At 39.0% G+C, this 26,447-nt stretch overlaps 1 protein-coding gene across 5 annotated transcripts in view; it reads left to right on the forward strand.

Moving 5' to 3' along the window:
• The first annotated feature begins 1,174 nt into the window (after positions 1-1,174).
• macrod2 (mono-ADP ribosylhydrolase 2) overlaps positions 1,175-26,447 on the forward strand; it is a 392,053-nt gene continuing 366,780 nt past the window's right edge. For all 5 annotated transcript variants that reach the window (XM_086045890.1, XM_086045894.1, XM_086045892.1 and 2 more), the window contains exons 1-3: positions 1,175-1,381; positions 3,918-4,022; positions 6,594-6,707. In XM_086045890.1, the coding sequence (XP_085902016.1) occupies positions 1,345-1,381; positions 3,918-4,022; positions 6,594-6,707 (256 nt within the window). In that variant the 5' untranslated portion in view covers positions 1,175-1,344. The remainder of the gene's footprint in view (positions 1,382-3,917; positions 4,023-6,593; positions 6,708-26,447) is intronic.

Genomic DNA, 26,447 nt, shown 5'->3' on the forward strand with positions numbered 1-26,447 from the left:
CTGAATCTTTCAAAAGTTGTACTGCACATATTTGCATATTACATTATACATTTTCCCGTACATATCTGTATATAATCTTACACATTATTTTCAAATGGGTGCTGTCACGTGATCGGAAATCATCTTTAAAAAAAGTAAACATGATGATGCGGGTATTGTGATACCTTGTGCGTGAGGTGTGGGTGTGTTGTGCGCATGCATGAGGAAGAGTGTGGAGAACCGTTGTCTCCCTCTGATGTGTGTTGTGAGGTTACTGGGCTCCCCCTTTTCGACGGCGTGAGACGGCCGTGATAGACTAATACATAACCATTGCTTTTCATTGTATTACGTCATTCTAACTCAATTTGTCGAATATTATTTGCTGATTTTATGTCGAAAACAATGGCCACATCCAATATAGCGGATGCACTGACATATCGCTTCGAACGGGCCACCCAGTTCATTGGGTGTCAGATGAACAGAAATAAATAGCCAAGGTGAAAACTTCATGAGCATCCTGGTGGGTGGGCACGGTCCCTTAAGGCCCACCCGTGGGGACAGGTCTGGGTAAATGCCCTAAGCACACAACAGATCATAACCATTATTTGCATTTAACACTAGTGTCCATTTCTGTTATTAACCCTTGTGCGATCTTAACATTCTGTTTACTCCCCTTGTCCTATGGGCCAAAAAAGACCCGCTCTACCAAAGCCCCAAAATAAAGCAACTTAATTGAAATGTAAATCCCATATCTACTTTGCATGATGAAACAACCTCTTATTTATCAATTCAATACAATTTAATTAATTTTTATCATGTATTTGTAACACAAATAAACAATCATCAATGACCATTATTTGGCTTTTTTTTAAACACAATCCAACTGTCATAGCACTTATATATATATTATTGCTATTATATAAAATGTGAAGTAATTACTTCTGAAGTAATTGTATTGAGGAATTGTTACATTTTTTGCCTACATTTTTCCGAGTGACTTAAAACCCACCAGACATTGCAGAACTGCATAAGCCATGAAACACAACTATCAGAAATGACCTATCAAACGTCCTCAGAGCATGGGCCACTTTTGATTGACTCAACAAGTCAACCAATCACAAGCCCACTCTTCCGTTCTTTCCAGCCAATCAGATGGCCTGGAATCATACACATAATTCACGCCGCAATCACGGTAGGTTGAGCTGAGTGAGCACCGTAGATATTTGACAGCTTCACAGGTGAGAGAAGCGGCTAAAGGCTGTCAGACTTTACATTTCTATTTTATCCCCCGGAACATCGCTCACAGTGAGTCTGGGGTTGCCACAGTCAAAAAACAACCAGTCGAAAACCAATTACTCCGGCAGCATGAGCAAAAAGAAAAAGGATTGGAAGACTGAAAAAGGTAAGGCTTGATTTGAGGAGGGATGGAAATATTATGCTCTTCGTGGCTGACAAGCAGCGTAGATTCTTATTATGCTTGACAATGGACCAACGCTCTTTTTGCTTCCCCGTATGGCTCCAAACTACTTTCCATTTGCACTCATCCCACACACCAAGTGCACACATGTTGTGAGGGTGCTCCTGCTTTGGCTACCGTTATTGCGTGTTTTGCATTGGAAACAACACTGTGCATAGTCAACCCAAGGCTACTTCGTATTTAGCTTGCATCCAGGGCACCAGTTTCTTTGTCATCACCTGTCGGAGTAACGTCGCTGCAAGCTTCACCGCGACGTGTGATGCTCATTAACATCCACATGTGCGGTTATTTCTTGAGCCAAACAGCACAGCGACACCAAGACAACAAATATTTTATTATTTTCAAGAATATGCATTCGTACCTCATACTAATAGCCAAAATACATATTGCACACCTTGATATTTAATACACTTTCACTGCCACTGGAATTTAATCTGGATAGTGATGGAGCAGCACGTGCAATTGATCACCAAATCAGTGCTGGTCCAACACATGTGTATACATACTCTTGTGTCAATGAGTAAAATATTGTAATGCAAACTTTCTTACCATCTAAATACACATTTTTATTGTTGCATGTACATTTTTACAGGCAGCATGTTGAGTTGGTGGGTTGCATGACTGCTTCACAGTTTTGAGGTTAATATTAATAATACTGTATATTACTTTTATTATAGGAGTGTTTTTGAATGAATGAATGAATGAATGGTTTATTTTCGGATGTATACATGGTACATAAAACAAACAACCAAGAACATTTTGAACATATCAATTAATAACCGAAAAAAGGAATAGGCTTAGACGCACCAGGCTTATCATTGCCTATCCTATAACTGTTCAATGAATCACCTAGAATTTCAAAAGACCAAAAATAAATAAATACTGTGCACTCACATTATAATCCCCAACTGTTTTACATTTTATCAATGCCACTATAATCATTAATTTCCCCAAACTTCGGCACAGTATGATGTGGGCAACACAAGAGAAGAGTAAAATATACAGTATAAAGAGCATTCTTATTTAGCAAATCGTTTACATTATAGAGAACAGCCACTGATTTAGCTAATTTTCATTTGGAGCATTCTATTTGTTGCTCCCAACACAATTTCCAATCAAAAACCACACCCAAAAACTTTGTTTCACTAATTCTTTCAATTGTATTGTACGAAGGTTGTGGGCTTTGTTCAATGTTTCATGAACTCCCTATACAGCCTATACTTCTTTTCACAAGTTTTTTTTCAAGGCATTTGTTAACCATGGTTTCCTCTTCTTCATGGACTTTCTAAATTCTTTAATTGGACAGTGTCTGTCATGCATTATCACAAATGTTTCTTAACATGCATTGTATGAGTCATTAGTGTTGTCTCCATAAACCTCTTTCCAATCATTGTTTCAACAGTTCTGTTTTCAAAGCCATAATTATTTCTGGTAATTTTACTCAACTTGCCTTAAGAATCTGTCTTTCCATTTTTGATGTTACCTTATCATCCATTTCTAACAAGGTAAAACTGGAAAATGGTACGTAAATCAGTCACTAATAGTCCACATTTTATCTTCCCAGTAGTTACAGTGACAAAAAAATACTGTCAATCAATGTTGCACTATATTCTGCTATGCTTTAAAATTAATTGATACAAACTCAAAGTGAACATTATTTATAAATCTGCAGTCTGAATATGATTAACAAATCAATATTAAAATCCCCACAAACAAAAATCACCTTATGTTTTTCATAGAATTCAGAAATATTCTTATTAAATTGATCAACACAGGACCCAGGTGTTCTATAGATGCCACTTATTAACTTTAATTCATTTTTTGCTCTTTTGGCCTTGCACATTCCATAAAATTGTCAAGAATAGTTGTCATACTACCAATAATCCTGCATTTAAGATTAGACATAACAAACAAAGCAACGCCCTCCACCCCTTTTGTTAATCCTACTTTGCACAAATATTTCATAACCATCTAATCCATCCTGCAATTCTTCAGCCAAATCTCTGAAACTGCAATTACATATTTTTTTTGCATGCATGGATTTTCTCCGGGCACTTCCAACAATCCCCCCAAAAATAGGTTAACTGAAGATTCTAAACTGTCCAAATGTATGACTGTGAATGTGAATGGTTGTGTTATATATGTTCTGCGATTAGCTGCTGACCAATCCAGGGTGTACCATACCTCTCACCTAAAGTCAGATGGGCTCCAGCTCACATGTGACATAAAGAGGGCAAGCGGTGTTATAAACGGATGAATGGGTGGTGGCATAGGCAGACAACATACAAAAATGTAGTCCTTAGAAGTTCAAGGCAGCTGTTACAGTCTGATCCTGTGAAACAATTTTGTAACCAATAATACGGCCAGGTACAGATTATTGTCCATGGCTTGTAGGGGGATTGGCTGTCATTAATTTTGATTAATAAAACATTTTTTTATTATTTTTTACTTGTTTTGGCAGAGAGACTTCTCCGCATGGACCGCGATGAGAGACGCAAGGAGGGCTATCGTCGTCAAGATTTTATAAGTCTGGACAAGATTCCAACCTGGAGAGAAGAAAACTACTGTAAGAGAAGACACCATTGGTGGTCAAATTCCTGCATCACATTTTTCATTACAGTACAGTTATATACTTGACAATAAACGGGCAGTAAGGAAAATACATCACTTACCCCAGCTATCTGTACCTGACTTTCTATACTATCGGAGAACATCAAATTGTACCTAAATTAAAGGGACACTTGGGTGATCTTAACATTGGCATTTATATAATAGGTTTGCATGTAAAAACGACATTAGTACTAAAATGTCCACCTCAAAAGACTCTGCAGTGATTTAAGGTCTTTTATTGTGATTAGGTTTATGGCAAATTTCCATGCCCCAAAAGGGGGCGTGGCTTATGTTATGTTTTTGGTCTCAGCGGTCTACGTCACGCGAGGGAGGCATGCTTGTTAATGCTCGCTGTGTCAGTTCTCTTGTCTAAAATGGTGACCGATCGCCACCAAAATGCAAATGCACATTACTACTCTTCAACCTGTGAAAGTATAAAAGTCTTCTGCACAATAGTTTGGATTTATTGACATAAAACGTGATCTCATCATGATCACCTCCACAAAATCAAAAATACCGTGGCGATTGCTCCTCCACTTTCACAAGCTGAAGCGGACAACAGCATGAATGCGCACACGAACCCCGATATTTTGGACATTTAGCGACGCTAAACTCGTGTCTCAGGAGGGAGAGAGACGCGGCTTTCAGCAGCAGCAGGCAGATTGGAGCCCCCTGCTTCCCTCCCCGGTTAAAGGTAGGATTGGGACAGCGGAAGTTTAGCAACAACTAGTTTCAGGCCGTTAAAACAAAAGGCGTTAGCACAACAACATTAGCTCCTTACTGTCCGCCCAGCGTGTAGAGGTGAAGATGAGCCTGTGTCTTCATGTCGCCTCGCAAGCAGCCGCGCGCGGTGTCTCTGCTTCTTGCTTGCAGCCCCCTTCTGCCCGAGTGAAGCGGCTTGAGAGTGACAAAAGCCTTCATCGAACAGCGAACGAAAAGTTCCAGCGAGGCTGACTGCACAGCCGAGAGTGTGGCCGTATTGGAATGTGCCATTTCGGCTGTTACCTTCCAAATTGGACAGCGCGTTGTAAGCCGAAAATCTAGGGCACTCCTCATCCAAATAAATGTGCACGTCTCATTTCCACTTCAGTCTCTGTAAATATCGTGACTGGTGTTTAATGCCTCGCCGTCCTAATCGTGATCAGCAAAGAAGCAGTGTTTTTTTTTTTTTTAAGCAAAGAAGCAATGTGCGCTGGTTCCAGCCTATGTAGCTCTGCTGACCTCCGCATTTCCTCATTCTCATATAAATTAGTCACGGAGAGGTTAATCCTTTTGATATGTTGAAGTGGGCATTAGTAGAGATGTCCACATAAATTTTGGTGCCAACTGATCGCCGTATTTGGACATTATAAGCAATGAAAGTACAATGATTTCCAATGGAGGGTTTGGAATCGGTCCCTCGCGTGACTCCGGCCGAACAAGGATAGAACGGTAGGGGGTGCGGTCATTCTGCTGATTAACAAGGGGCGTTATTCATAGTCACTTATTTCCTAATTTCTCCCAAATGTATTGATAAAATAGAAAATGACAACTTTTTTCATTTTCCTGATCAAAAAATATATAAATGAACATGTTAGTGAAAACGTGGACATCTCGGCCCCACCGTCCCTTTAATGTTCTGAAAGAGGGGTGAACAAAAAAAATCAACACACCAAAGTGACTTATTGTCCTGTATAAGATTATCTGATCAAAAGCACTAACACATTTTAACTGTAATTTATCAATAATACATGCTATACTCATGTATTATCCACATACTAATTTGATAGATTGGGATTTCTTTTGCGCCGACACATTTGTGTAAAGAGAAGTTCTCTTACTTTGCTAACTGTTTCGGATGTCAACGCTCAATTTCATGGATGTGTATACAGTACATAGATACGACAAGCCCTTTTTGAGCTTGGTGCCTACGGCGTTGCTAAGCTAGGAGGGTCAAAGTCGTCAACGCATTACATATGTGTGGAGGGCAAGAAAAACAATCTTTTTTTTTTCCCCAAATATTATTTACCCTGTATTGATAGAGCACACTTTGATACCTTCGTTATTTTGCATTATAATTAACAGCTTTTAACAATGCATTTTGCCACTTGCTATCGACTGAAAATGACATCACATGTTGAGGGCTAAGTTAACAGCCAATCACGGCTCACCTAACGTTCACAAGGAATAGATTTCTGCCTAATAAATAATTAGACCAGTGTTTGTGTGCAACAGCTGTAAATGGTTAGAGTACATAAAGGTGATCAACGACATCGGAAGCACCATAGTTGACCGATTTCAATTGTCAGGCCCGACTGCTAATCATTAATTGTGGGGGCACTGCACATTGTCCTGTATTGAAGTTTTGTCAGTGTTGATGTGACCAGCAGCAATGTTCCATTGTAAACACCAAACGAAACTGGACACTTGGTTTTATATCTAATTGAAACACATTATGTCATTAAAATAAGTAATTTATTAAATTACATACACCAGAACTCATCATAATATGTTGCGGTGAGATGATTATTTTTCTTTTTCCGTTTAGCTGATAGAAAAGAAGATGGGAAGCTTTTGACAGGCGGAGGCGGTTTGAATGACAAAGTATCTCTTTACAAAGGAGACATCACTGTCCTGGAGTTGGATGCCATTGTCAATGCTGGTAAGTACTTTGCTCTTTGACCTTGTTGGTCATCTTCCATGCCTTTAAGCTGCTGTATTTATCAACATGCTCTGGCTATCCTATTCTGTACTTGAAGATAGAAGTATTGGTTGTGACAAAGTCCAAATTTTTCCTAAATTGAGACTTCTCAATTGCAAATTTTGTCCAAATTGAGATTTCTCGATTAATTTTAACATAGTTCCCTGCCACCAAGATGCCACAAGAGAGTGGCAAATAAATGCTTTTTTTGCATTGGTCTAAGCACAACATCAGCATGTAGGCGAGTGTTTCAGTTTAACGGAGAATAGATTAAAAAAAAAAAAAAAAAGTGAATTCAAAAATATGCGGGGATCACTGAATTACCGGTACTCAATAGGTTCATCCTGAAATTTCATCCAAAAGCTCAAATGTCCCAAACGTTTTGTGAGTAGTGACTGTAAAGTATTGATGTTTTTATTAGTAAACAGCATACAACACCGTTGTCTGTGTGCCTGTGGTAGGATCTCTTACGAAATACCTTAGCAGTCGGAAGTTAGGTAATGGCAGATGAAAGGCCTCAGATTTTTCTCCCTTTTTTTCCCTTTTTATTGTGTGCAGTACATAATGTTATGCAATGTTCTAAAGTTTGTCTGCTCACAACCTACATGGTGTGTCACAACCTACATGGTGTGTCAGACTTGCCACTCTAGTGTTTTTTTTTGTTTTTTTTAAACTGGTTGCTATGTAACAGCATTCAGTGTCTTAGCTGTATGACTGGCCGCATACCGATAATTTAATGTCAACTGAGCCAAACTGACTAACAATAAGTTGGTGTTTTTCCTTTGTTTTAATTGAATGCAACACAATTCTACACTACATTAGGAAAAATGTTATTAATAAACTATCAATTCATCCAATTTCAGAACCAATTATCCTCACTATCCGTTTTACAAAACATTAAGATCCTTCATTTTAGTCAAGGAAATGTGTCATTTCCTCTAGTTTATCATCTACAAGTGTTCATAACTGATCACAGTGATTGCATATAAAGGCAAAACCTTTACGTGACACTTATTTTGAACTGAAAAATAAATTCTGGACATTAAAGTAGCCTGCGGTCTTTGAAATATTTTTACTTAGGTCTGCACGTATCTAATAAGTCTCCAAACCTATTTTGACTTCTGAATTCCCATGTTGAAAATGTCATTTTTTGTGATATAACTAAGTAATTTCAAAACTTTTTCCACTATTAATGTGATCTGTGAACGGTACAACTCAAGTGGATCAAAGAAAAATTGAAGAAGTCAAACAAACTGAGAGCTGGTTGCAGAGGTCTACATACCCTCTGTAAATTTGGATCTGTCTGGCTTTAGAAAGTAACATTCTATTAAATGGAAGCCTCATGCCTGCCGCCATTTAAAGCACCTCTGATTAACATTGTATAAAGTTCAAATGTTCTTGTAGGTATTTCTTGACTTTTATCTTGCTTTCTAGCATGCTAGTCTTGCTATTTTTAGAACTGTTCATAATTGTATTACCTCCATGTAGCTTAAAGTCCAAGTTCCAGCTGAAAAAAAACAAAACAGTCCAGACTATGGTACTGCCACCACCATGCCTCACTTCTTTTAAAAAATGGGGTCAAAACATTTAGCCTTGTTTATATTGGGCCACAAAGGCCTCATTTAATCATTATGTTTGTCTCTCTTATTTTTAATGGCATGAAAACCAGTTTTCATACACAGGTGTGAAGAATTTTTTTTTTAAATCTACTTTATAAAGGAAAAAAGTAATCACCTGCAGTCAGAAATGATAGACATCTTAACACAGCACATACTTATAATGTCACTACAGAATTTTGTTCACTTTTAAATCCATCCTGCGGGCTGAGTTGAACCCCCCCAACATACTGGTTTTAGCCTGCGGGCCATATGTTTGACGTCCCTGCTGTAATCGTTGCTTAACCTCCTTATTCACTGTTTGCCAACATATTCACACAAGTTAAGTAGTGTGTATGCTGTGTGAAATGAGCGGTGTATAATGTATGCTGAATTAATAGATGAGAATAGCAGACTGCTCTGTTGGATGATGCTAATGAATTGAATCTTTTATATAAATAGCCACCCTAAGGACTTGGAAACTGGGCATTCTGAATATCGTCATCTCTGTTGTGTACACAAAGCTATGTATTTGTACATTTTAATTGGCCCCTGATAAGTGCCTAAATGCCAGTTTCCTTAATTTAGAGTCGATGCGTCTCATTTGCTGCTGCTGTTTATGGTGGAAATACTGATATACTCTAATAAAAAAAAGAAATTGAAATTACTGTTCAACCAGGTGGACTTTGCTTTGTGGAAAGTACACTGACTGACATTTTTGTCCCTGTTTCGCATCACTGGATGATAACAGTGTATGCGGGGATTGGTGTATTTATCACTTCTGCAATGTAACCGTGGCCACAACACCACAAACTGTATCGTTAAGGAGGAAACGTGTGTTCTGGACACAACTACAAAAGCAAGTTGTCAAGTGCACTCCATTTACATGTGGATGGTCTTGTACCTTCTGTAATGAGTACTGTTTTATCATTCGCAATAATGACTTAATTTCTTCTTGAATTAACTTGGTGCTATCATTGTGCAGGTTTTAGCATTGTTGCATCACAAGAAGGTGAACCCTGCACCAGTTGGAGATGGAGTATCAGTACTAAAATGGTTGTATCTCAGTTTTTTCCCCACATCCTGTTCACTCTTGAAATGGTGTGTCTGAAACACTTAAAGATTATTAAATTATGTCCCATATTTTGGGACTATACATTTTTCCAGAATATACAGTAAATTGCACCAGTCAAAAAATGCTAAGTTAAGAAGAAAAAAACCCCACAAATTATTCTGTTCACCGGCGGTAATGCACCACAAAAATCTGTCAACGAGCACAAAAATGTCAACACTAGACCTGTCACGATATTGGCTTATCCCTTGATGAGCGAAAGTGGGCACAATAGATTTTTGGGAAGCAGTAAATGTCGGTCATCTTGCTCATTGTTGTGCGAGAGTAGGAACGCTCATGCAACACGCATCCACACTAGGGGTGGAACAGTTTTTGAAACATATTTAAACATAGGCGCGCCCAACTCTTTTTCTCTTTTTGTAGCATCTCGTAGCAGTGTTCAGTAGCGCTATTAATAGCCAAGTAGCGCTAATGCTAACCAGTGCAACTATGCGTTCGGCTAACAAGGCAACGGCGCTCTATTGTACTATTTCATTGTTCAACAATTCAATGCAAATGTGATTTACACATATATATATATATATATATATATATATAGATATAGATATAGATATAGATATAGATATAGATAGATAGATAGATAGATAGATTAAAAAAAACAAACTGTTTATCGTAATGGTTTCTGGGAAAATATATCGTCCGGTGGCAGGCCTAGTCAACAGTATTGGAGAACGGGAGATTGGGGAGCCAGTAAGAGCTTTACTTAATATGTGAAAGTCAACCTGAGTTTAAGTCGCAGGACCAGCCAATCTATGAAAAAATAGGTCGGACTTATAGTCCGAAAAATATGGTATATACTGTATTTAGAAGACCACAGTGTATTAAAGTTCTTAGTCAAAATAACAGTGTAGAGTGAATTACAAAGGTTAGCAATTTTATGAGGCCTTGTGCTCCCACTGTTATAGTGGTTGCCGACAGCTTTTAGAGGGTGTCAGTTTGCTTTATGTCCGCTGTTAAAGTTTAATTATTGGCGTCATTGAGTTTTTAATGCTTCCTTGATTCTGTTTGGCTCGTGGCTCTTCTAAAGCCGCTTACATGTTGAAAGTCTTAAGACACTATCTAGCTGCGGTGTTTGTGGTCACACTATGGATTGACTCCACTGTCTAAATGAGACATTGTTTATTTTCCCTTTCATTTTCTTCAACTTCGGTTGCTTTTAGGTGGCTCAGTGAAATGGTTGTCAGCCGATCTGCTTCTCAGTCCGGATATCAAGGTTCTTTGGAGCATTTCTGAATGGAGTTTGGATGTTTCCGTGTGCTTGCACGTTTTTTTATTTTTTATGTGGGGGTGGGGGGGTGGTTACTACTCTGATCTGATTTCCTTATACCAAGTTTCCACATACCCCCAAAAACATACATAATACAGTATATTAATTGGGGAGTCCCAGTTGGACGTTGGCATTCATGTTTTGTGTGTGTGAGTGTATTTGTGCCCTACTATTGACTGGCAACTAGTTGTTGGTGTATCCAATCTGTCACCAAAAGTTAGTTGGGTTAGTCTCAAGTTACTTATGACCCTAATGAGACAAGTTGTGTAGGACATGAATGAATATATGCCTGCTTTTAAATGTGTTGTTTTATGATGATCTATTCCTACTGCGTGGAAGTGAATTTACGTTTATTCTTTATTGGGATACTAAGATTTTTAAAATGTTAGTTGCAATTGTTCTCTTAATGTATTATAATTTAGGGAAGACTGTTGTCATGCATGATTTGAAGCCATTCATGAAGCATGTACCTTTTTCGTAGAACCTTGTGAGCAGGCTAAACATTCATTTGGCAATAGATTTACTGCTTAACACTCTGCCACCAGAGGCAGTGTTTCAGTGGCTTTGTCTCTGCAGATTAACAAAACTCCAAAATTCACGAGTCATACATGAGGCTCCAAGGTAGATGACCCCCAAACAGACACACATTTGTGATTGTTACACTGACACGCAATGAATGAAGGTCAGCGCTGCTGCCTACACTGAACTTGCTGCTCTGTTGAACAGTGAAATGACCCAGGTGGAGTTCGACATTGAGTCCTTTTTAGGTGCAGTTAATGGTGTCAGTCCTGAGAGAGATCACTATACCGATACGGCATACACAAGGTTTCCCCCCCTAAATCTTCTTAGAAACGTGATAACGGCTAACACACCATCCAGTGTATTTTCCACTTTAAGTACTCAGCAAGCCCAATTAGCAATTCACAAAAACAACTATAACTCAATGCGTGTTTGTTTTATCTTTCAAGAAGGCATCCAATGTAAATAAAGACTCACACAAGGTGATTGAATTTTCCGTCTGTTTCTTTCAATCTCTGAAGTTCAGGAATCTGACAAAAGTCAAGCTGGGCTGCTTTCCTTAACCTTGTGACAACTCACACCCAAGACAGGCACAGTCAGAAAAGAGCGCTATCTAAAATGCAACTCTCAAATATATCATACTGCCCTAACAGAGAAATCTAATAAAAAAATGTCGGTAGACTCGAATCTTCTCCCTCTATGGTTTATCACTCCAAGTCCCAGGTCATCTTGGCGCCTCGAGCCCTTCCCCCGGCTGGCGGCTCCAGAGTCCCAAGGACTCAGCCCTGTGAAACATCCCTCAAGGCCCATTGCACTCCACAAGCTTGTGTCTATATGCGTCTGTAGATAAAAACATGCATGACAAGTGTGTGTGTGTGTGTGTGTGTGTGTGTGTGTGTGTGTGTGTGTGTGTGTGTGTGTGTGTGTGTGTGTGTGTGTGTGTGTGTGTGTGTGTGTGTGTGTGTGTGTGTGTGTGTGTGTGTGTGTGTGTGTGTGTGTGTGTGTGTGTGTGTGTGTGTGTGTGTGTGTGTGTGTGTGTGTGTGTGTGTGTGTGTGTGTGTGTGTGTGTGTGTGTGTGTGTGTGTGTGTGTGTGGTCAGTGCTGAGAGGGATCACGATACAGATATGGCATACACAAGGGTTTTCCCCCTAAATCTTCCTAGAAATGTGATCATGGATAATGCACCATCTGGTGTATTATCCCCATAAATAGGAAGTCAACCCACACATATTTTCAAGAAAATCCACCCCTTTTTAGCCATCTCAGGGGGGCAGCCATTTTGTCACTTCTGTCAACTGAAAGTGACATCACAACTGCTCAGGTAACGACCAATCACGGCTGACCTGTTTTCTGAAGATGAGCCGTGAGTAGTTGTGATGACATTTTCAGTCAACAGAGGTGACAAACTGGCCGCCCCTGCGATGGCTAATAAGGGGTGGATTTTGCTGCTTAACTCATATTCCACAAACACAATATTAATCAGAATTCCATGTTTCAACTAGTGGGCCTGCTAGCAACATGTTCTTGAAAAAAAAGATCCCTTTAAGTATTCAGCCATACAGTATCTCAAAAAAGACCAGACCGAGTTAAAACATGCCATGCACATTTATTTTTTATTTCAAATGCACAAGCTGTGCTGAGATCAAAACAAAACAGTCCTTCTGACTCTGATTGGTTGTTTTTTTTTATCAAGTGGGGTGTTTTATTTCTCATATTTTTCCCCAAGTACTGTCAGGTCATAATGATACTTTTTAACAAATATGACGGTTTATTTATATATTTTTTTAAATTGCAAACTTTCTAACTGTGGTCAACTGAAATGTCGCATTATCACTGCCGTACAGTAAGAGTTTGTAATGCAGCTTTTGGAGCGAGTCAAGTTGTGGCTAGTCACTGAATATCTGAGAAGAAAAATCTCCATCCAGCATCCTTTTTTTTTTTTTTTTTTTTTCCTGCTCATCCTCACTGTTTGCTTACAGGCTCGCAATGTAAACTGCCAAGTGAGGAAAGAAAAGATGAAGATGAAGAGGAAGTGATTAGAGAAAGTTATGGGGGACAGGTTTTTTTTTGTTTTTGTTTTTTTTAATTACAAACTGTAATTTCTCATTTTTCATGTTCCAGAGATAATCAGGCATTACATGTCTATGCTTCAGCAGCCTTAACAGTTGGCTATAGCGGCTTGGCAGTGTTTATGCAGAGCTGACCATCATACGGTTGAAGGCAGAAAGCCAATCATTAAATACTTTTTTTTCTTTTTTTTTTTTTTTAATTGAACATGTATTATACAAGCAATATCATGGATGGTTACAGAGTGCACGGTGGAATATAATGTGGGCATCTGCGATCGTGTTCTTTTCGTTGGTCAAGAAGTGGATATTGTATATATTGTTGTATTTTAATTGTCTCTACTGGAGCCAGAAAAAGACACTGTATTTTCTAAACCGGCACTAGATTTTAAGTGTTGACACATTTCACATCAAAACGCCACTCAATATGATGAGCATTTAAGAATCCTTTTCTGAAGCAGAGGATTTTTTTTTTAATTGGGTGTACATCCTGCAATTGAATGCAACAGCAGTGTGAATTGAATCAGTGCTTACTCAATGTGCCTGTAGGGGTCACTGTGCCCCCACCTATCACTGACATACCCAATGGGAGACATTGTTTGACAAGGGGTGGATAAGATGGTTCTTAGGCTCAGCTGTATCAATCCTCATTTTCTGCTACCCCTCGGATATTCCTTTTAGAATTGTTTTAGAGGATGAATGGAAAATTCAAGACATCCTGTAGTTTGTCAGCACCTGTTTATGTTCAGCAGTCTAAAAAATATCCAATATTGAGCTGTTGCATTTTTAATTAAACCAAGCTGAGAAACAGACAATTTTACCTCGATACAACATTATGATAAATCTCTGCATAGCAAGTGACACCTTGGCACCCCCCATCCCACGTAGCATCAAATGTACACGTAGTTATGGAGATAAAATATTGCATTTTTCTCTGAGATGAATATGGAGGTGCCACATCCATCCATCCGTCCATCCATTATCTGAACCGCTTATCCTCACTAGGGTCGGTGGTGTGCTTGATCCTATCGCAACTGTCTTCGGGCAGTATAGGTGGAGTATAACCCTGTATTGGTCGCCAGCCAATCGCAGGGCACACATAAAGGAGATGAACAATCATTCACATTGGATGAAATTAGTGAAACAAGGGTGATGAAAAGGGTTTGGTAAGACTTATTTATTTATTTTTTAAAGTTTAATCTAAGTGTCATGCAGTGATTAATCTAAATTACTTAGGTTTCAGTTATCACAATCTAAAGAATAATCAAAGGCATTCCTCTTAAATTTCCTGTGCCGCTCTACAGTATTTTGTTTTTGTGAGTCCCTGCAGCAGTGATGTGCCGCTGTACAGTATTTTGTTTTTGTGAGTCCCTGCAGCAGTGATGCAATATGTCCACGATGAAGTGATCTTTTTAGTTGAACATTCTCTGTCTATTAATGAAAAACTCCCCCACCAAATGCAATGAAAGCCAATAATCACCAGCTGCTCTCCAGGTCATATTGGCTGCACAGTTGTTGTCCTCGTGGATGCTAAGCAGTGACTGGGCGTCCTGATGAAATGGATTTTCTTCTGTTGATACAAGTGATTGTGTGGTTACTGTAGGGCTTAGGGAATGTGGAGTCATTATAGATAAAGTGCTTCCTTCTGTGGAATGAGAAACGCGTCAATGTTCTCCTGGCTATGATGAACAGTACCATGTCCGAGAGAGGTCCAGAAGATATGACTCCATTAAGCATGATTGACTTAATTCTGAGTGATCTTCCTGCTAAGTCAGTATTTTTATGTAACCATCCTGTGACTAATGGGTACAAAGGAAGTGTATCATTTACTGTTATGGCAAAAACGATCTCAGTAACTGCATTGAGATTTGTTTTTTTCAATTTCTTTAAGCAAAGCAATGCTTGATTTGATTGCAAGTGGTCTTCTAAGTATCACTGAGGTGACTGCCTTGCATGCTAAGAATATACAGATGTTGGACTGAGTCTCTAAAAGACAGTTATTAATTGTCCTGCTAGTTTGCTGTTCAAAGATGGATATTCTCCGCTTTAAACGCGATTCCAGCCAGACATCTATGGAAAGTGTAATAGATCATACATGCACTTATTTGTGGTGTTAAATGCACTAGATGTGTCGTTCCTAGGTTAGCTTAGCACTTGGCATGGCTTCTCCATCTTTTCTCTTCATTCCTCAGCCTTTGTATGGTACTTGTCAGAAATGTAACTTCTTCACCGCTCTAGTGGAGATTACTGCCTTAGTGGTGACTCCGCAACATGTTTAGGCGCACTAATAACCAGCCAAAGCTGTTGCTAGCCAGCTGCTTCCGCTTAAGTAACAGGGCTTCCCATGGACTCCTGACTACTTGCGGGAGGTGTTGTGAACCCAGCGAAGCTTTTTGGGACTGTCTCGGGAAACAGCAATGCGAAACCGCTTATTTCGAGCCTTGCTTTGGTTCAATAAAGAACAGATATGTGCATGTAAGTTTTCCACATTTCAAATGTTATTTTTCTCATACATCTGGTTAGAAAACGCGTAGTCCTATATGGGTCCCCCATTAGTGCTGATGAAAAATTGTGGCCCTCTCATCATTTCAGTTTCCCATCCCTGATTTACAATGTATAAAATCCCTCAGACAACCAAACCAATTTAGTTTGACAAAATGTTATTTGCATAACACATTACAGCCAGGAATTTTTAATAAGTGTGGAAGAGTTTCAAAAATGCAGTCGTTAATGCAGCAGGGTTCAAAGGTTTGCGTCGAGCGTATAGACAAGCTGATGATTTGTTGTCATGTACGCACTAAGAGCAGTGAGACTTGACTTGGAGGTTGTGCAACCTCCAACAAGATGCATTTGTTTAACCTCACTCAGCTGTGTCACTATAATGGGATGATGGCTTCTGCCATTAGCATGATGAAATGGACAAATAAGTGACTTAAAAGAAACCCACTCAACTCAGGGGTTGCAATTTGGTTGGCCTTTGATGCTTCAGATGGCCATGGAAACAATTTAATCTCTCTAATAGAATCTCGGTCCCCATCCATGAGCAAACAAAGCAGATTAAGTTTTCCAATAAATCGAAGACTACACAGCCTTTGTCATGGATCAGAATTCCCAATTCTGTGGGTGACGTTTGAATAATTTTCTGGAGGGAAAAAAAAACTCTCACAACCATGTGAAGATAGCCTGAATGAATAAGTATAAAGAATATTACCTACTTCTACAACAGGTAGATTATTAAAAAAAACAAAACAAAACAAAAAAAAAACATAATTATTACTTTACCTTGTACAGTACCTTTTTGAAATTGTCAGTAATTTTAATGCAACATGCCTTTTACTTTAGTGTTTTTGTTAAGAAAAACATGCTATTTTTAATAGGTGAAGTGGTTCAGAAAATGGATGGCTACATTCTTGATGCTTTGATTTGTATTTACACTACAATACAAATTTATTTATACAGCACATTTCACAACAGCTACAGCCGTAACAAAGCACTTTACATACAACACCAAAATAGCAATAATATCACAAGTGAAAGCAATAAATTAACACAAAATACTACATACAATAGACACCGGAAAACAGACGAAAACTGTCAGTCGGATCAAAATCTAAATCTCAATCCTAAACCTCAATCTATGTGTTTTGGTTCATCACGAAAATATTGCCTTGGGTGCTACCACGTGACTCTGTTTCACCAATCCACTCGGGGTGTTTCACTCCATTTCACCAATCAAATGGTGCCAGAAAGTCACATGACTGTGCATAGTGTCCATGACCTGACACTGAAAGCAAGGTTTTCAAGGTGATTTTCTTTTTTTTTTTTTCGGTGGAGGAAACAGTGGCGTGCAAATCTCAGTCACAATCACTGGTTTAATATTATTTATCTTACATACTATAAAAAAGAACGGCTATTTCATGCACTGAGCAGCCTTGTTCCCGTTTTTTTATATAAAAATTACCTCGTGACCCTATTGTGCCCTGTACACTGTATGTCTCAAAGAGTGTGAACAAAGACAAGACCATTTCTTGTGGCTAAATTTGCCTGAATTTCTTATCAAGATTGATTTGTTTTTATTGTAGTTAGTGATGTTGGTCAATATCTGAAGTTTTACAATTCCTATTTTAGTTTTGTCTATTTGACGTTCATGCGCTGACTAATGATGATAATAATAATAATTAATGATATGTTACCCATTTTTTTTACTCTAATTTGCAGGTCTACTTGTTACTTTTACTTGAGTCAAATTATTCTAACAGTACTCTAACTTCAGTACACTTTTTAGCTACTCTTCCCACCTCTGTTCAGCAGTGCAATCACTGTACTATACGCTGCATCTAGGTCACTGCTTTATGTTGTGGATGATTGTTAAGCTAATTATATCTCAAGTGGCTAAATTCTGTTGTTGTAAATAGTTAGTAGGGACTATTTTTTTTTTGGATGAGCCCTGGAGATACCATCCATCATTGTCTTACTGCCTGAAGCAGGTGTCTTTGTAAGAGTATAATTCGGGGAAGTTGACTAAGGACTGTTATGATTGCCATCTGTTTTATTTTTTTTTTGTCACAGGCCAAAGACAATGCAGTGACTGTTTTATTTATAGGGATCCTCTGAAAGCTTCCAGGTAAGGAAGAGAAGATGAAGAGCGAGAGATTGGATGAAGTTATGACAGGCGGGGGACTTGGATGAGTGTGTTGTGTATCACCAGATGTAATTTCCCATGTTCCCCAGATAATCAAGCAGCACATGTCTACCCTCAAGCCGCTACAGTTACCCACTGGCTGGGCAGTTTTGTTGATTAAAAATACACCAGACTGCAGTAGATATCTAATCTTAGTTGGTTTCATGTTTTATAGAAGACACATGTCAGAACCATACTGCTTCCGCCAAGGCAGTAAATCTATTTCATATTTATGAGCCATTTGATCACATGGCATCTAGTCAAAATATCTAACATTTAAGAATTATAGATGGTTAGTTTTGTTAAAGGCCAAGCCAACGCAAACATTTTCTTCACAATATGTTCTATGCGGCCCCCACTAGTCTGTCATTGGCAAGTCTGTTAGGATTTTGCTGCCTTATTGATATTCCACAAACGCATTGTTATTCAAATGCTGTGTTTAGACGAACTGGGGCGCATACAACATACACTATTATTGTAAGGAAAATTGTTGAGCTGTCTTCCCAATGCTTGGTCCTTTCAACAACTACAGCAAACGCAATTCTTGTTGAATTTGTCAGAACATTGGACAAAATTTGCAAAACACAATTCAGCGTGAAGCATGTTGAAGATTGGAATTAGAATCTTTGTCATTGCGCTGTGTACAACATAATTGACAGTATTAAAAACGTTTTACTTACAAACAGATAATTTCACCCATTTCTTTCCCCCATTAATGACTGCGAAACAGTGTGCCCCTCTGTTGAGACAGCAGCAAGAGGCCAGCCAGTGGAAATTGAACACCTGATAGCGGAAATCTCTGGATATTGCTAAATGAGCAAACCAAAAAAAGCAGTTTATTGCTACCTCTCAGTGTAACCTGCATGTTTTATAGAGAAGAGTCTCACTTAGAGACAATGAAAGCACCTCTCAGTATGACACACTAATAGCCTCTGACAGATGTTTATGGAGGTTTATCATTGCACATTTCCCCAACTTTCTTTCATGGCCCCAAAAGGATGCGCATCAAAGTGGGAGAGAAACTTCAAGTTTTTATGTCATTAGCCAACATGTCAAAAAGCTTGTGAATGCTCTAGTGCTTCAGTATTTGGACAAAAAGATTACCTTTTGGTCGTTCCAATGTACTTTTTAACATGAACACCACTACAAATTTATTTATAAGATGTTATTGAAGACATGAATTTTAGAACTGTCCTTTCGGACAAACAATTAAGTACAAGTGTCTTTGTCGCCAACAAGAGTTGGTATACCTTAACAATCAAGGACTTAAATGGTTTAAGACATGGCATGCAATACAGTGTGAAATAAATATTCTATTATGGCAATTCTTTATGTAACTCACACTCTAAAAGCACTAGGTTAAAAAATTACAAGTCAAAAACGAACTACTAAATAAATAAACCATGAAGTTGGGCCAAATTAATAACTCACAAAACAACCCAATTTATTGGGTTTCTTGGGTCACTTTTTGACCCAAGTTAGGTTATTTTTGACCCAACTGTTTCTTAGTGTGCATATTAACCAGAGGTGGGCATTCCGTCGACTGACAAATGCCCGTTTTGTTGACGATTGACGAATGATGGGAGACTTTTTTTTTTTTTTTTAAATGACAGACTAAGCACTGATGGATTTTCGTCCGGCAGAGTAATCGTCACTATCCGCGTCCGTCAATGACTGTCCATCAGTCTGTCACTAACAGATGCCCGTTTTGCTGATGTTATTTTGGGGTGGGGGCAAGGGGGACCGACTGATGGACCAACGGACTAACTTACCGAGGATCAACCGAGGATTGCAATTTGGTTCGTCACGAAAATGTACTAAAATGCCCACCTCTAATCTTAACATTCTTGTTTACATACAAATTCCATAATATTATGCTACTACAATTTTGATAAGTGTGAGTAAGTACCACCAGTGTCAATGGTAAGATGTGTGAAATTTTAAATCTGCTCAAACAGTGTGACGGGGCAAAAAGTCCTGCCACTTTGGTTTGGATCAGACATCAGTTGGAAAAGGAAGAGAGCTGCTATCCCCTCCATTTGCTTTAAAAAAAATAAATTAAGAAGAAAAAAGGCCTTGGGCATTTAAGCGAATGTGCTGCCCAACCCTCCACATCACAGTAACTCTATAGCCCTTTTCACATCATCCTTCAATTTCTCAACACCTCCATAGCATTTAGCCTCTCAGGATTTTGACCTAGCAGTGCAGGTCACCAGTCTGAGACAAAGAGGGAGATTCTTATCATTGCCGTTTCCCCCTTCTCAACCACCTCCCGAGCTCATATCTCAAATGGTTAGCGATGACTTCTCTGAAACTCAATATCAGTGAAACCAACAAGGTGCTTCTTCACTGCTCTCAGGCTTGAGAGGGGTGTTGAGAAAAGCAGCGTTCGACACTTGGCTAACGGAGGGTGCCTCCAGGGAGTGTTGATCAGGTTGGTGCCATTAAGGATGGTGTAATACAAGCCAGAAAGACAGGTCGGCAAAGACGGTGTGTGAGAGAAAGAGGCATAATTTTGAAAGAGATTAATGCCACATCATTTGGTTTGCACCACTAATTTAGAAGCGGGAAGCAATTACAAGATGCTGTCTTGATCTGTCTATTATGTTTACCTTTAAAACCTTTTAGTGTAATGCTTAACATGATAAGTTTTTCAAACATAAATCGTATTGGATTAGTGCATATCAGTTTACACACTATTTGAAACAGGAGAGAAAAAAACAATTTCAGTCAAGAAAAACACCTTTCACTTCGTCCAATTCCAGTATAACTGCTGCTGTATCTACGCTAATGTCTCTCTTGCGGTACATGTGGCTTGTGTACCTGTGACGTCAAAACCATGCAATGTGGTTGCTGCCTTTTTATCTAATCAAGTAAATGATTTGTAAAAACGGACCAATCACAAAGTTGTGGATATTTGGCTTTTGAAGATTTCCAGAGATTCCAAGTGTTCCGGTTTGGCCGTATTTTGTTATGTGCAGTTGCCATCTGCTCCGCTATTTTGCAGAGGCCGAAATTGTTCTGCAGATCCCGAGATGATGTACGGTAGATTAATTTGGAGTTTATCTGTAATGCTAGGTTCGGACCAAACACAAAATATTGCATCGCCCTGCTTGTCTCGTGCACTTTTGTTTGCGGGATAGAATAAAGATTCCATTGTGACAGCCCTGGTATGTACAGAGTTTAAATGAAAACTGTCTCCCATTTATAAAAAAAAAAAAAAATAAAATAAAAAAATAATAATAAAATAAAATAAAAAAAAAGTTTTAGAAAGCACATTGTAGTGAATCATAGCATTGCAAAGTAAAACGTGCAAAGATGCTTTGCTGGCAATGTGGATGTCATGAAATGCGCTAATGCTGGTCAGTCATTTGGGCAATAAATGAAACTTCTATACTCGTGCATCATTTTAAAGTAATGCAGCTGATGTCCTCCTTAATAGCCCATTAGTAAGTAAGAACAATATTAATCTGTTCCTGCTCTGGAATAACTATTTAGAATGTTCATAATTATATACACCCTCTTTTAGCATATTCATACAGTTTTAATGAAGAATTAATTTGATCGCAAAGTGCTTGGGTATTATTCTGCTTATAAAGAACTTTAGCAGCAGTTGCATTCATCCCTTGTATTCATGTTTGATATTGTGCACCAGTTTACCAAACTATGATGATTAAATATTCCTTTGCAAGAAGAGATTGTCTCTCCTATCTTCGGTGTGATTATCAACAAATCCCGGTAAAGTACTATCTGGCAGTTTGGTCAATGCAAGGTCTTATGGCATATGCCCCTTGAACATCATCCGATCACTGCTTAACAATTAATGGTCTTTATGTGACTTATTTTAGCAAAATTGCTAACGGTAAAAAATGTAGACATTTACATCTCTACTTAGTTACACAAATCAGTGTTGGAAAAAGTGTCTGAATTAGGGATGTAATAATTTCAGTCTGAAATATATTGAGATGCATATCTAATTTTCTTGGTATATTTTAGAAGGGAATGACACATTTATCGTGCTGACAAGTTCATTCATATATATGTAAAATAATTTTAAAGATCAATGCATCATACCCTGTCAACCTGAGCCGTAACATACAGAATTATAATCCCCTTGAGTTGAATCGAATTGTTCCACTTTCAAATCGAACCGTCCTCGAATCGTTTCACAGACCACGAAAACTGTATCGAATCGCCCTTTGTTGAGAGATGCGGTGCTTAGTCTGAATAGTATCAACAAAAGTAAAAAAAAAAAGTCTCCTAATCACAAGATGCATGCACGCTAATATATCCCAAAAGAAATGTTAGCATGTTCTTGAACTGTGGTCTGTCCTTGCAGATTTATATATGAAATAAAAGTGAAATCTGTAACATTTCACATTCAAGGAATTTTGACATGTGCCACCAGTTCCAAAAATGCTGGATTCCAAAAGTAATATGGGTTTGTATTTTACTGCAGTATGTGCATGCTTAGGTTGTCTGAAAAGGCTGAGGAAATGAAACGAGTTATACGAAGGGAAAAATAACATGTACTGATATGGTACTTGACATGTAAGATTGTGAAAAGTGTGACACAAAAACTGAGCATTCAGATTACGTTTATCCGGTCGTTTCATTGCACACAAATGTCATAGTTTTATGAAATACCTCTGGCAGTATGACCTGGATATGTTCTTTGTAATAGAGCATGGAATAAATGAAGTGGCACTGTAACTGTCAAAGCTGAGGCATTTATTTTATACAAACGATGCATCAATAAATTATTCTTACTGAAAATACTGTGGCTTTGGGATAACAAACACGTTGTTTATTTGGTATGCATTGACTTATAATAAATCAATGTGTGTGCAAAATATCTTACACAAGATGCCTACTGTCTGGTCCATAAATACCGAGTTTTTGACTAGAAAGTTTCACCAGGGTTACTGCCCCTGGTAAGGATGATCTTTCAACTCTTTTCAGAATATTGAGATGGGTTTTGAAACATATGGCCTACGTGAAGCAAAGACCAGTGTTCAACGTGGCTCATTTGTTTCTTGCTTGAGTGCTCTTGTTTAGTTTTCTTCTTGTCACCAAATATACCTAGACAGTGGGAGACAGGAGTCAGGGGCTAAGCTCTCCAAAACAGATGGTTGAAATCTGTTTAACTCCCTGAGTTAAATACCCCTCTTTATTTTCCAAGGTACCCTAATTGGTATTGTGTTTACGAAAAGCTTGTGACATTAGGGTCAAACTTGGATTGCTAAGGTGTTTGTAAATGCAGTGCTCATTTAGGTTAAGCCTAGGAATTTGTTTCCACACACACCTTCCTCTTTATGGCCACACACAGTGATTGAGAAGCTAAACAAAGCTATGGTATTGGGATAGCTTTTAGCTGGATTGAAATGCAGTCAAAGTCTGATAAAAATGGGTAGATCATAAAATTGGGGAGAAACATTTTAGTTTGGTCCAGGCTCAAAAAAGTCAGTCTGGAAAATCCTTGCGTTAGAGGAAGTCGCAGTGGGTGTCGATGGACTTTTGCGCTGCCTGGGCTTAAAGAAAAGAAGCTGGAGGATTTCAAAGACGCTCTTCTACAATGAGCGCTTCAGTGCCTCTCACTGCACCTCCTTGTCACTCACACAGCCACGCAAGTGTGTGGACAGCTGGTCTTTGGCTGGCCTTTGAAAGCAGTTGTGATAATGCTTCACACAAGGATGAAACGGAATCAGAGTCCCAGAATGATGATGTATAATATTATACAGGGAGTCAAACTTGCATGGATGCTGATTTCTAGTGTAGTGCTCCAAATACTCTGGAAGGCCAGTTGCACACCGTGTGACACGGCTGAATGAGACTGAACTGTAGCGTAGAGTGTGGCATTCAGTAGCCAGTTGTCGAGTGATTGACTGTTTGCCACGCGGTTTACTGTAGTGAAAAAAAAACAAAAAAACAGCATATTTAAGTTGTATCGTGAGCTTTTCAGAACCAAATTATTTGTTTTTAAGTGATATTCCGCCTGTTGCTGCCATTGCCATGCTATATCGATACAGTATTTATACAGTAATTCCATATGTACCTGTGGATGAAAAAGTGAAGTGTTTAGCATCTTCTGTTGTTATAGTGCACAAGTAGAGTACTGTTAATTAAAAGAACCAACAACCTATGAAGTATCAATACACCGTCCTTTATTTCTCAGCATTTTTTGCTCTTTGTATTATAGCTACAGCTTCTTTGATGATCATGCCATGTTTTTTCATATTTTATTTGCGATTTTCCTGTTCAGTTTCTTTCGGCCAAGTTGCTTGATGTGTGGTAGGCCGAATGTGGATTCAGGTCTGACTTGCAATCACTTTAAGCGACCATAACCATCTCAAAATCCCTATGTGATTACGGATTCTTTTGTCCTTCTTGAATTTACAGTGTTATCTTTAAAATTGTACTTGATTAGTTAATCAGTGATGTAACGTATTTTGCTTAACAACATGCACTTTGCTCTACGTTCAAATGATTAAACAGTCAAATCTGTCGATTGGTAATAGTGGGGAAACCAGATGTATCATTCCATTTTGTGACAAAACCAGTATCAAGATGGTGTCTTGGAGCTGTTGGCCCTTACAATGTGGCTACAATTTTATTCAACCAGTAAGGTTATAGCATTGGAGCTTTAAGTGTATTATGCATGCTTAAGTCACAACGAGTCTATAATTTGTCAATACTGTTCAGAGATGTTAGCTGGATACGGTTATGCAAACACTTAAACAGCCGATCTAAGCAATCTCAGGAGAAATGTGTGGAAGATGTAGGAGAATCATCTGTCATGGTATATACTGTACATCATGTCCAATGTGGCCCTGATGAATGTCAGGCTGGCAGCACTCGACTGAGAAAAGTAAAAGCTCCCAGTCTGGTGAATTAAATAAATGTTTCATGAATCTTAAACAGCTTGCTGTTTTTCTTGCTGCAGTTTTAAAAGACCAAAAGGTTTAGGGAAAAAAAAAGACTACAGGCTGATAGAAGGAATCTGAATATATTTGCATTAATTTTGTTTTGTAATTTGTCTTCCCGTTTAGAAGTGCATCTTTATTTCCTGTAACTCTTGAATTTGCCCCTATTAAGGGGAACAAAATGAAAGGGAATTGTGCATATTTTCTTACTGTACTCTACAGTCTTGTACAGCAAGGGTCCCCAACCGCCGGGTCGCGGGCCGGTACCAGGCCGCAGGCAGGCCGCATAGATGAAAGAAAGAAAAGTAGTAGACAGTACTTCCGGTCTATTTATTATATGAGGCTGAAAAACATTTTATTTTGAAAAGTGACCGGATTCTCTGTTACATCCATCTATGACTGACTTTTAACGTATGTCAAGTTGTCTCAGTTGCGTAATGGTAAAATTAAATGCACAAGTTAGCAAATGAGTAAAATAAACAGACGTATTTGGAAAGATCACTCCTAGAGCTCATGGTAATGCTAACATTAGCATGGTGATACGGTAGCTTCACAACACAATTAGCTCCCTGCCATCCAAGCACCCAGAGGCATTATACTGTTAGGTTGTCTTAGGTGATTTTGACCATGTAAAATTGATACGCACTCTCCCAAATTTTCACCAACATCTCTCCATACCAACACTGGGGGATTTGATGCTGGATTTTCTGAACACAAAAACAAAGGGCGAATACAGAGGCCTCCCCCCCGCCTCGACTTTTCTGACCACCTCTCCATACTGCCGGCCCCAGCCTCTAAACCGGTTGGGGAAGCCCACAGGCAGAAGTGTCAACGTGTGGCCCACTGATACCTCCTCTGTGTGCAAACAAGCGAATGTTCAGGGTTGCAGTTACTCAGGAAGGAGAAGTGGTCCTGGAGGAATATGCTTCATCCGTCCTGGGCCTAATCTCAAAATGATGGCTGCACCACCAAGAACGTGATATACCTGAACCAAAAACCCTGGCAGGGCACTGCTGAAGGCTAGGTATGCTGTCTTGTGGGCACACAAAATGTCAGCACTCAGGGCAGCAAGAAGAGAGCTGCCTGCGGGCAACAGGAGAAATACTACTTAAGTAAAAAAAAAGTCCAGGGGCACTGCACCCCCAGTAACCCGTGTAGCACGTGGAAAGGTGCATCACAAACTACAACATGAAGGATGTGCAATGCATAAGAGACGCCTTGACTGCAACTGCAACAATACCCTCAACGTCAGACTCACACCACCACTCAATGACATGGGTCCCAGTTTATCCCCAGCAGATATGAGGAAAACCTTGGAAAGGATTAACCCCCACAAAGCCGCAGGTCTTGACAGTGTCTCACATACTGAGGGACAGTGCCCGCCAGCCGACCGAGGTGCTAAAAGACATTTTGAACACCTAACTCCAAATAGCATCCGTCCCAACCTGCCTAAAAGACTGCCTCCATCGTCCTTGTACCAAGACCTCCACATTGACAGGTCTGAATGTCTATCGGATA

This window comes from Filicampus tigris, chromosome 11, assembly GCF_054856515.1.
Source record: "Filicampus tigris isolate MCC_2025a chromosome 11, RoL_Ftig_1.0, whole genome shotgun sequence".
NCBI lineage: Eukaryota > Metazoa > Chordata > Actinopteri > Syngnathiformes > Syngnathidae > Filicampus > Filicampus tigris.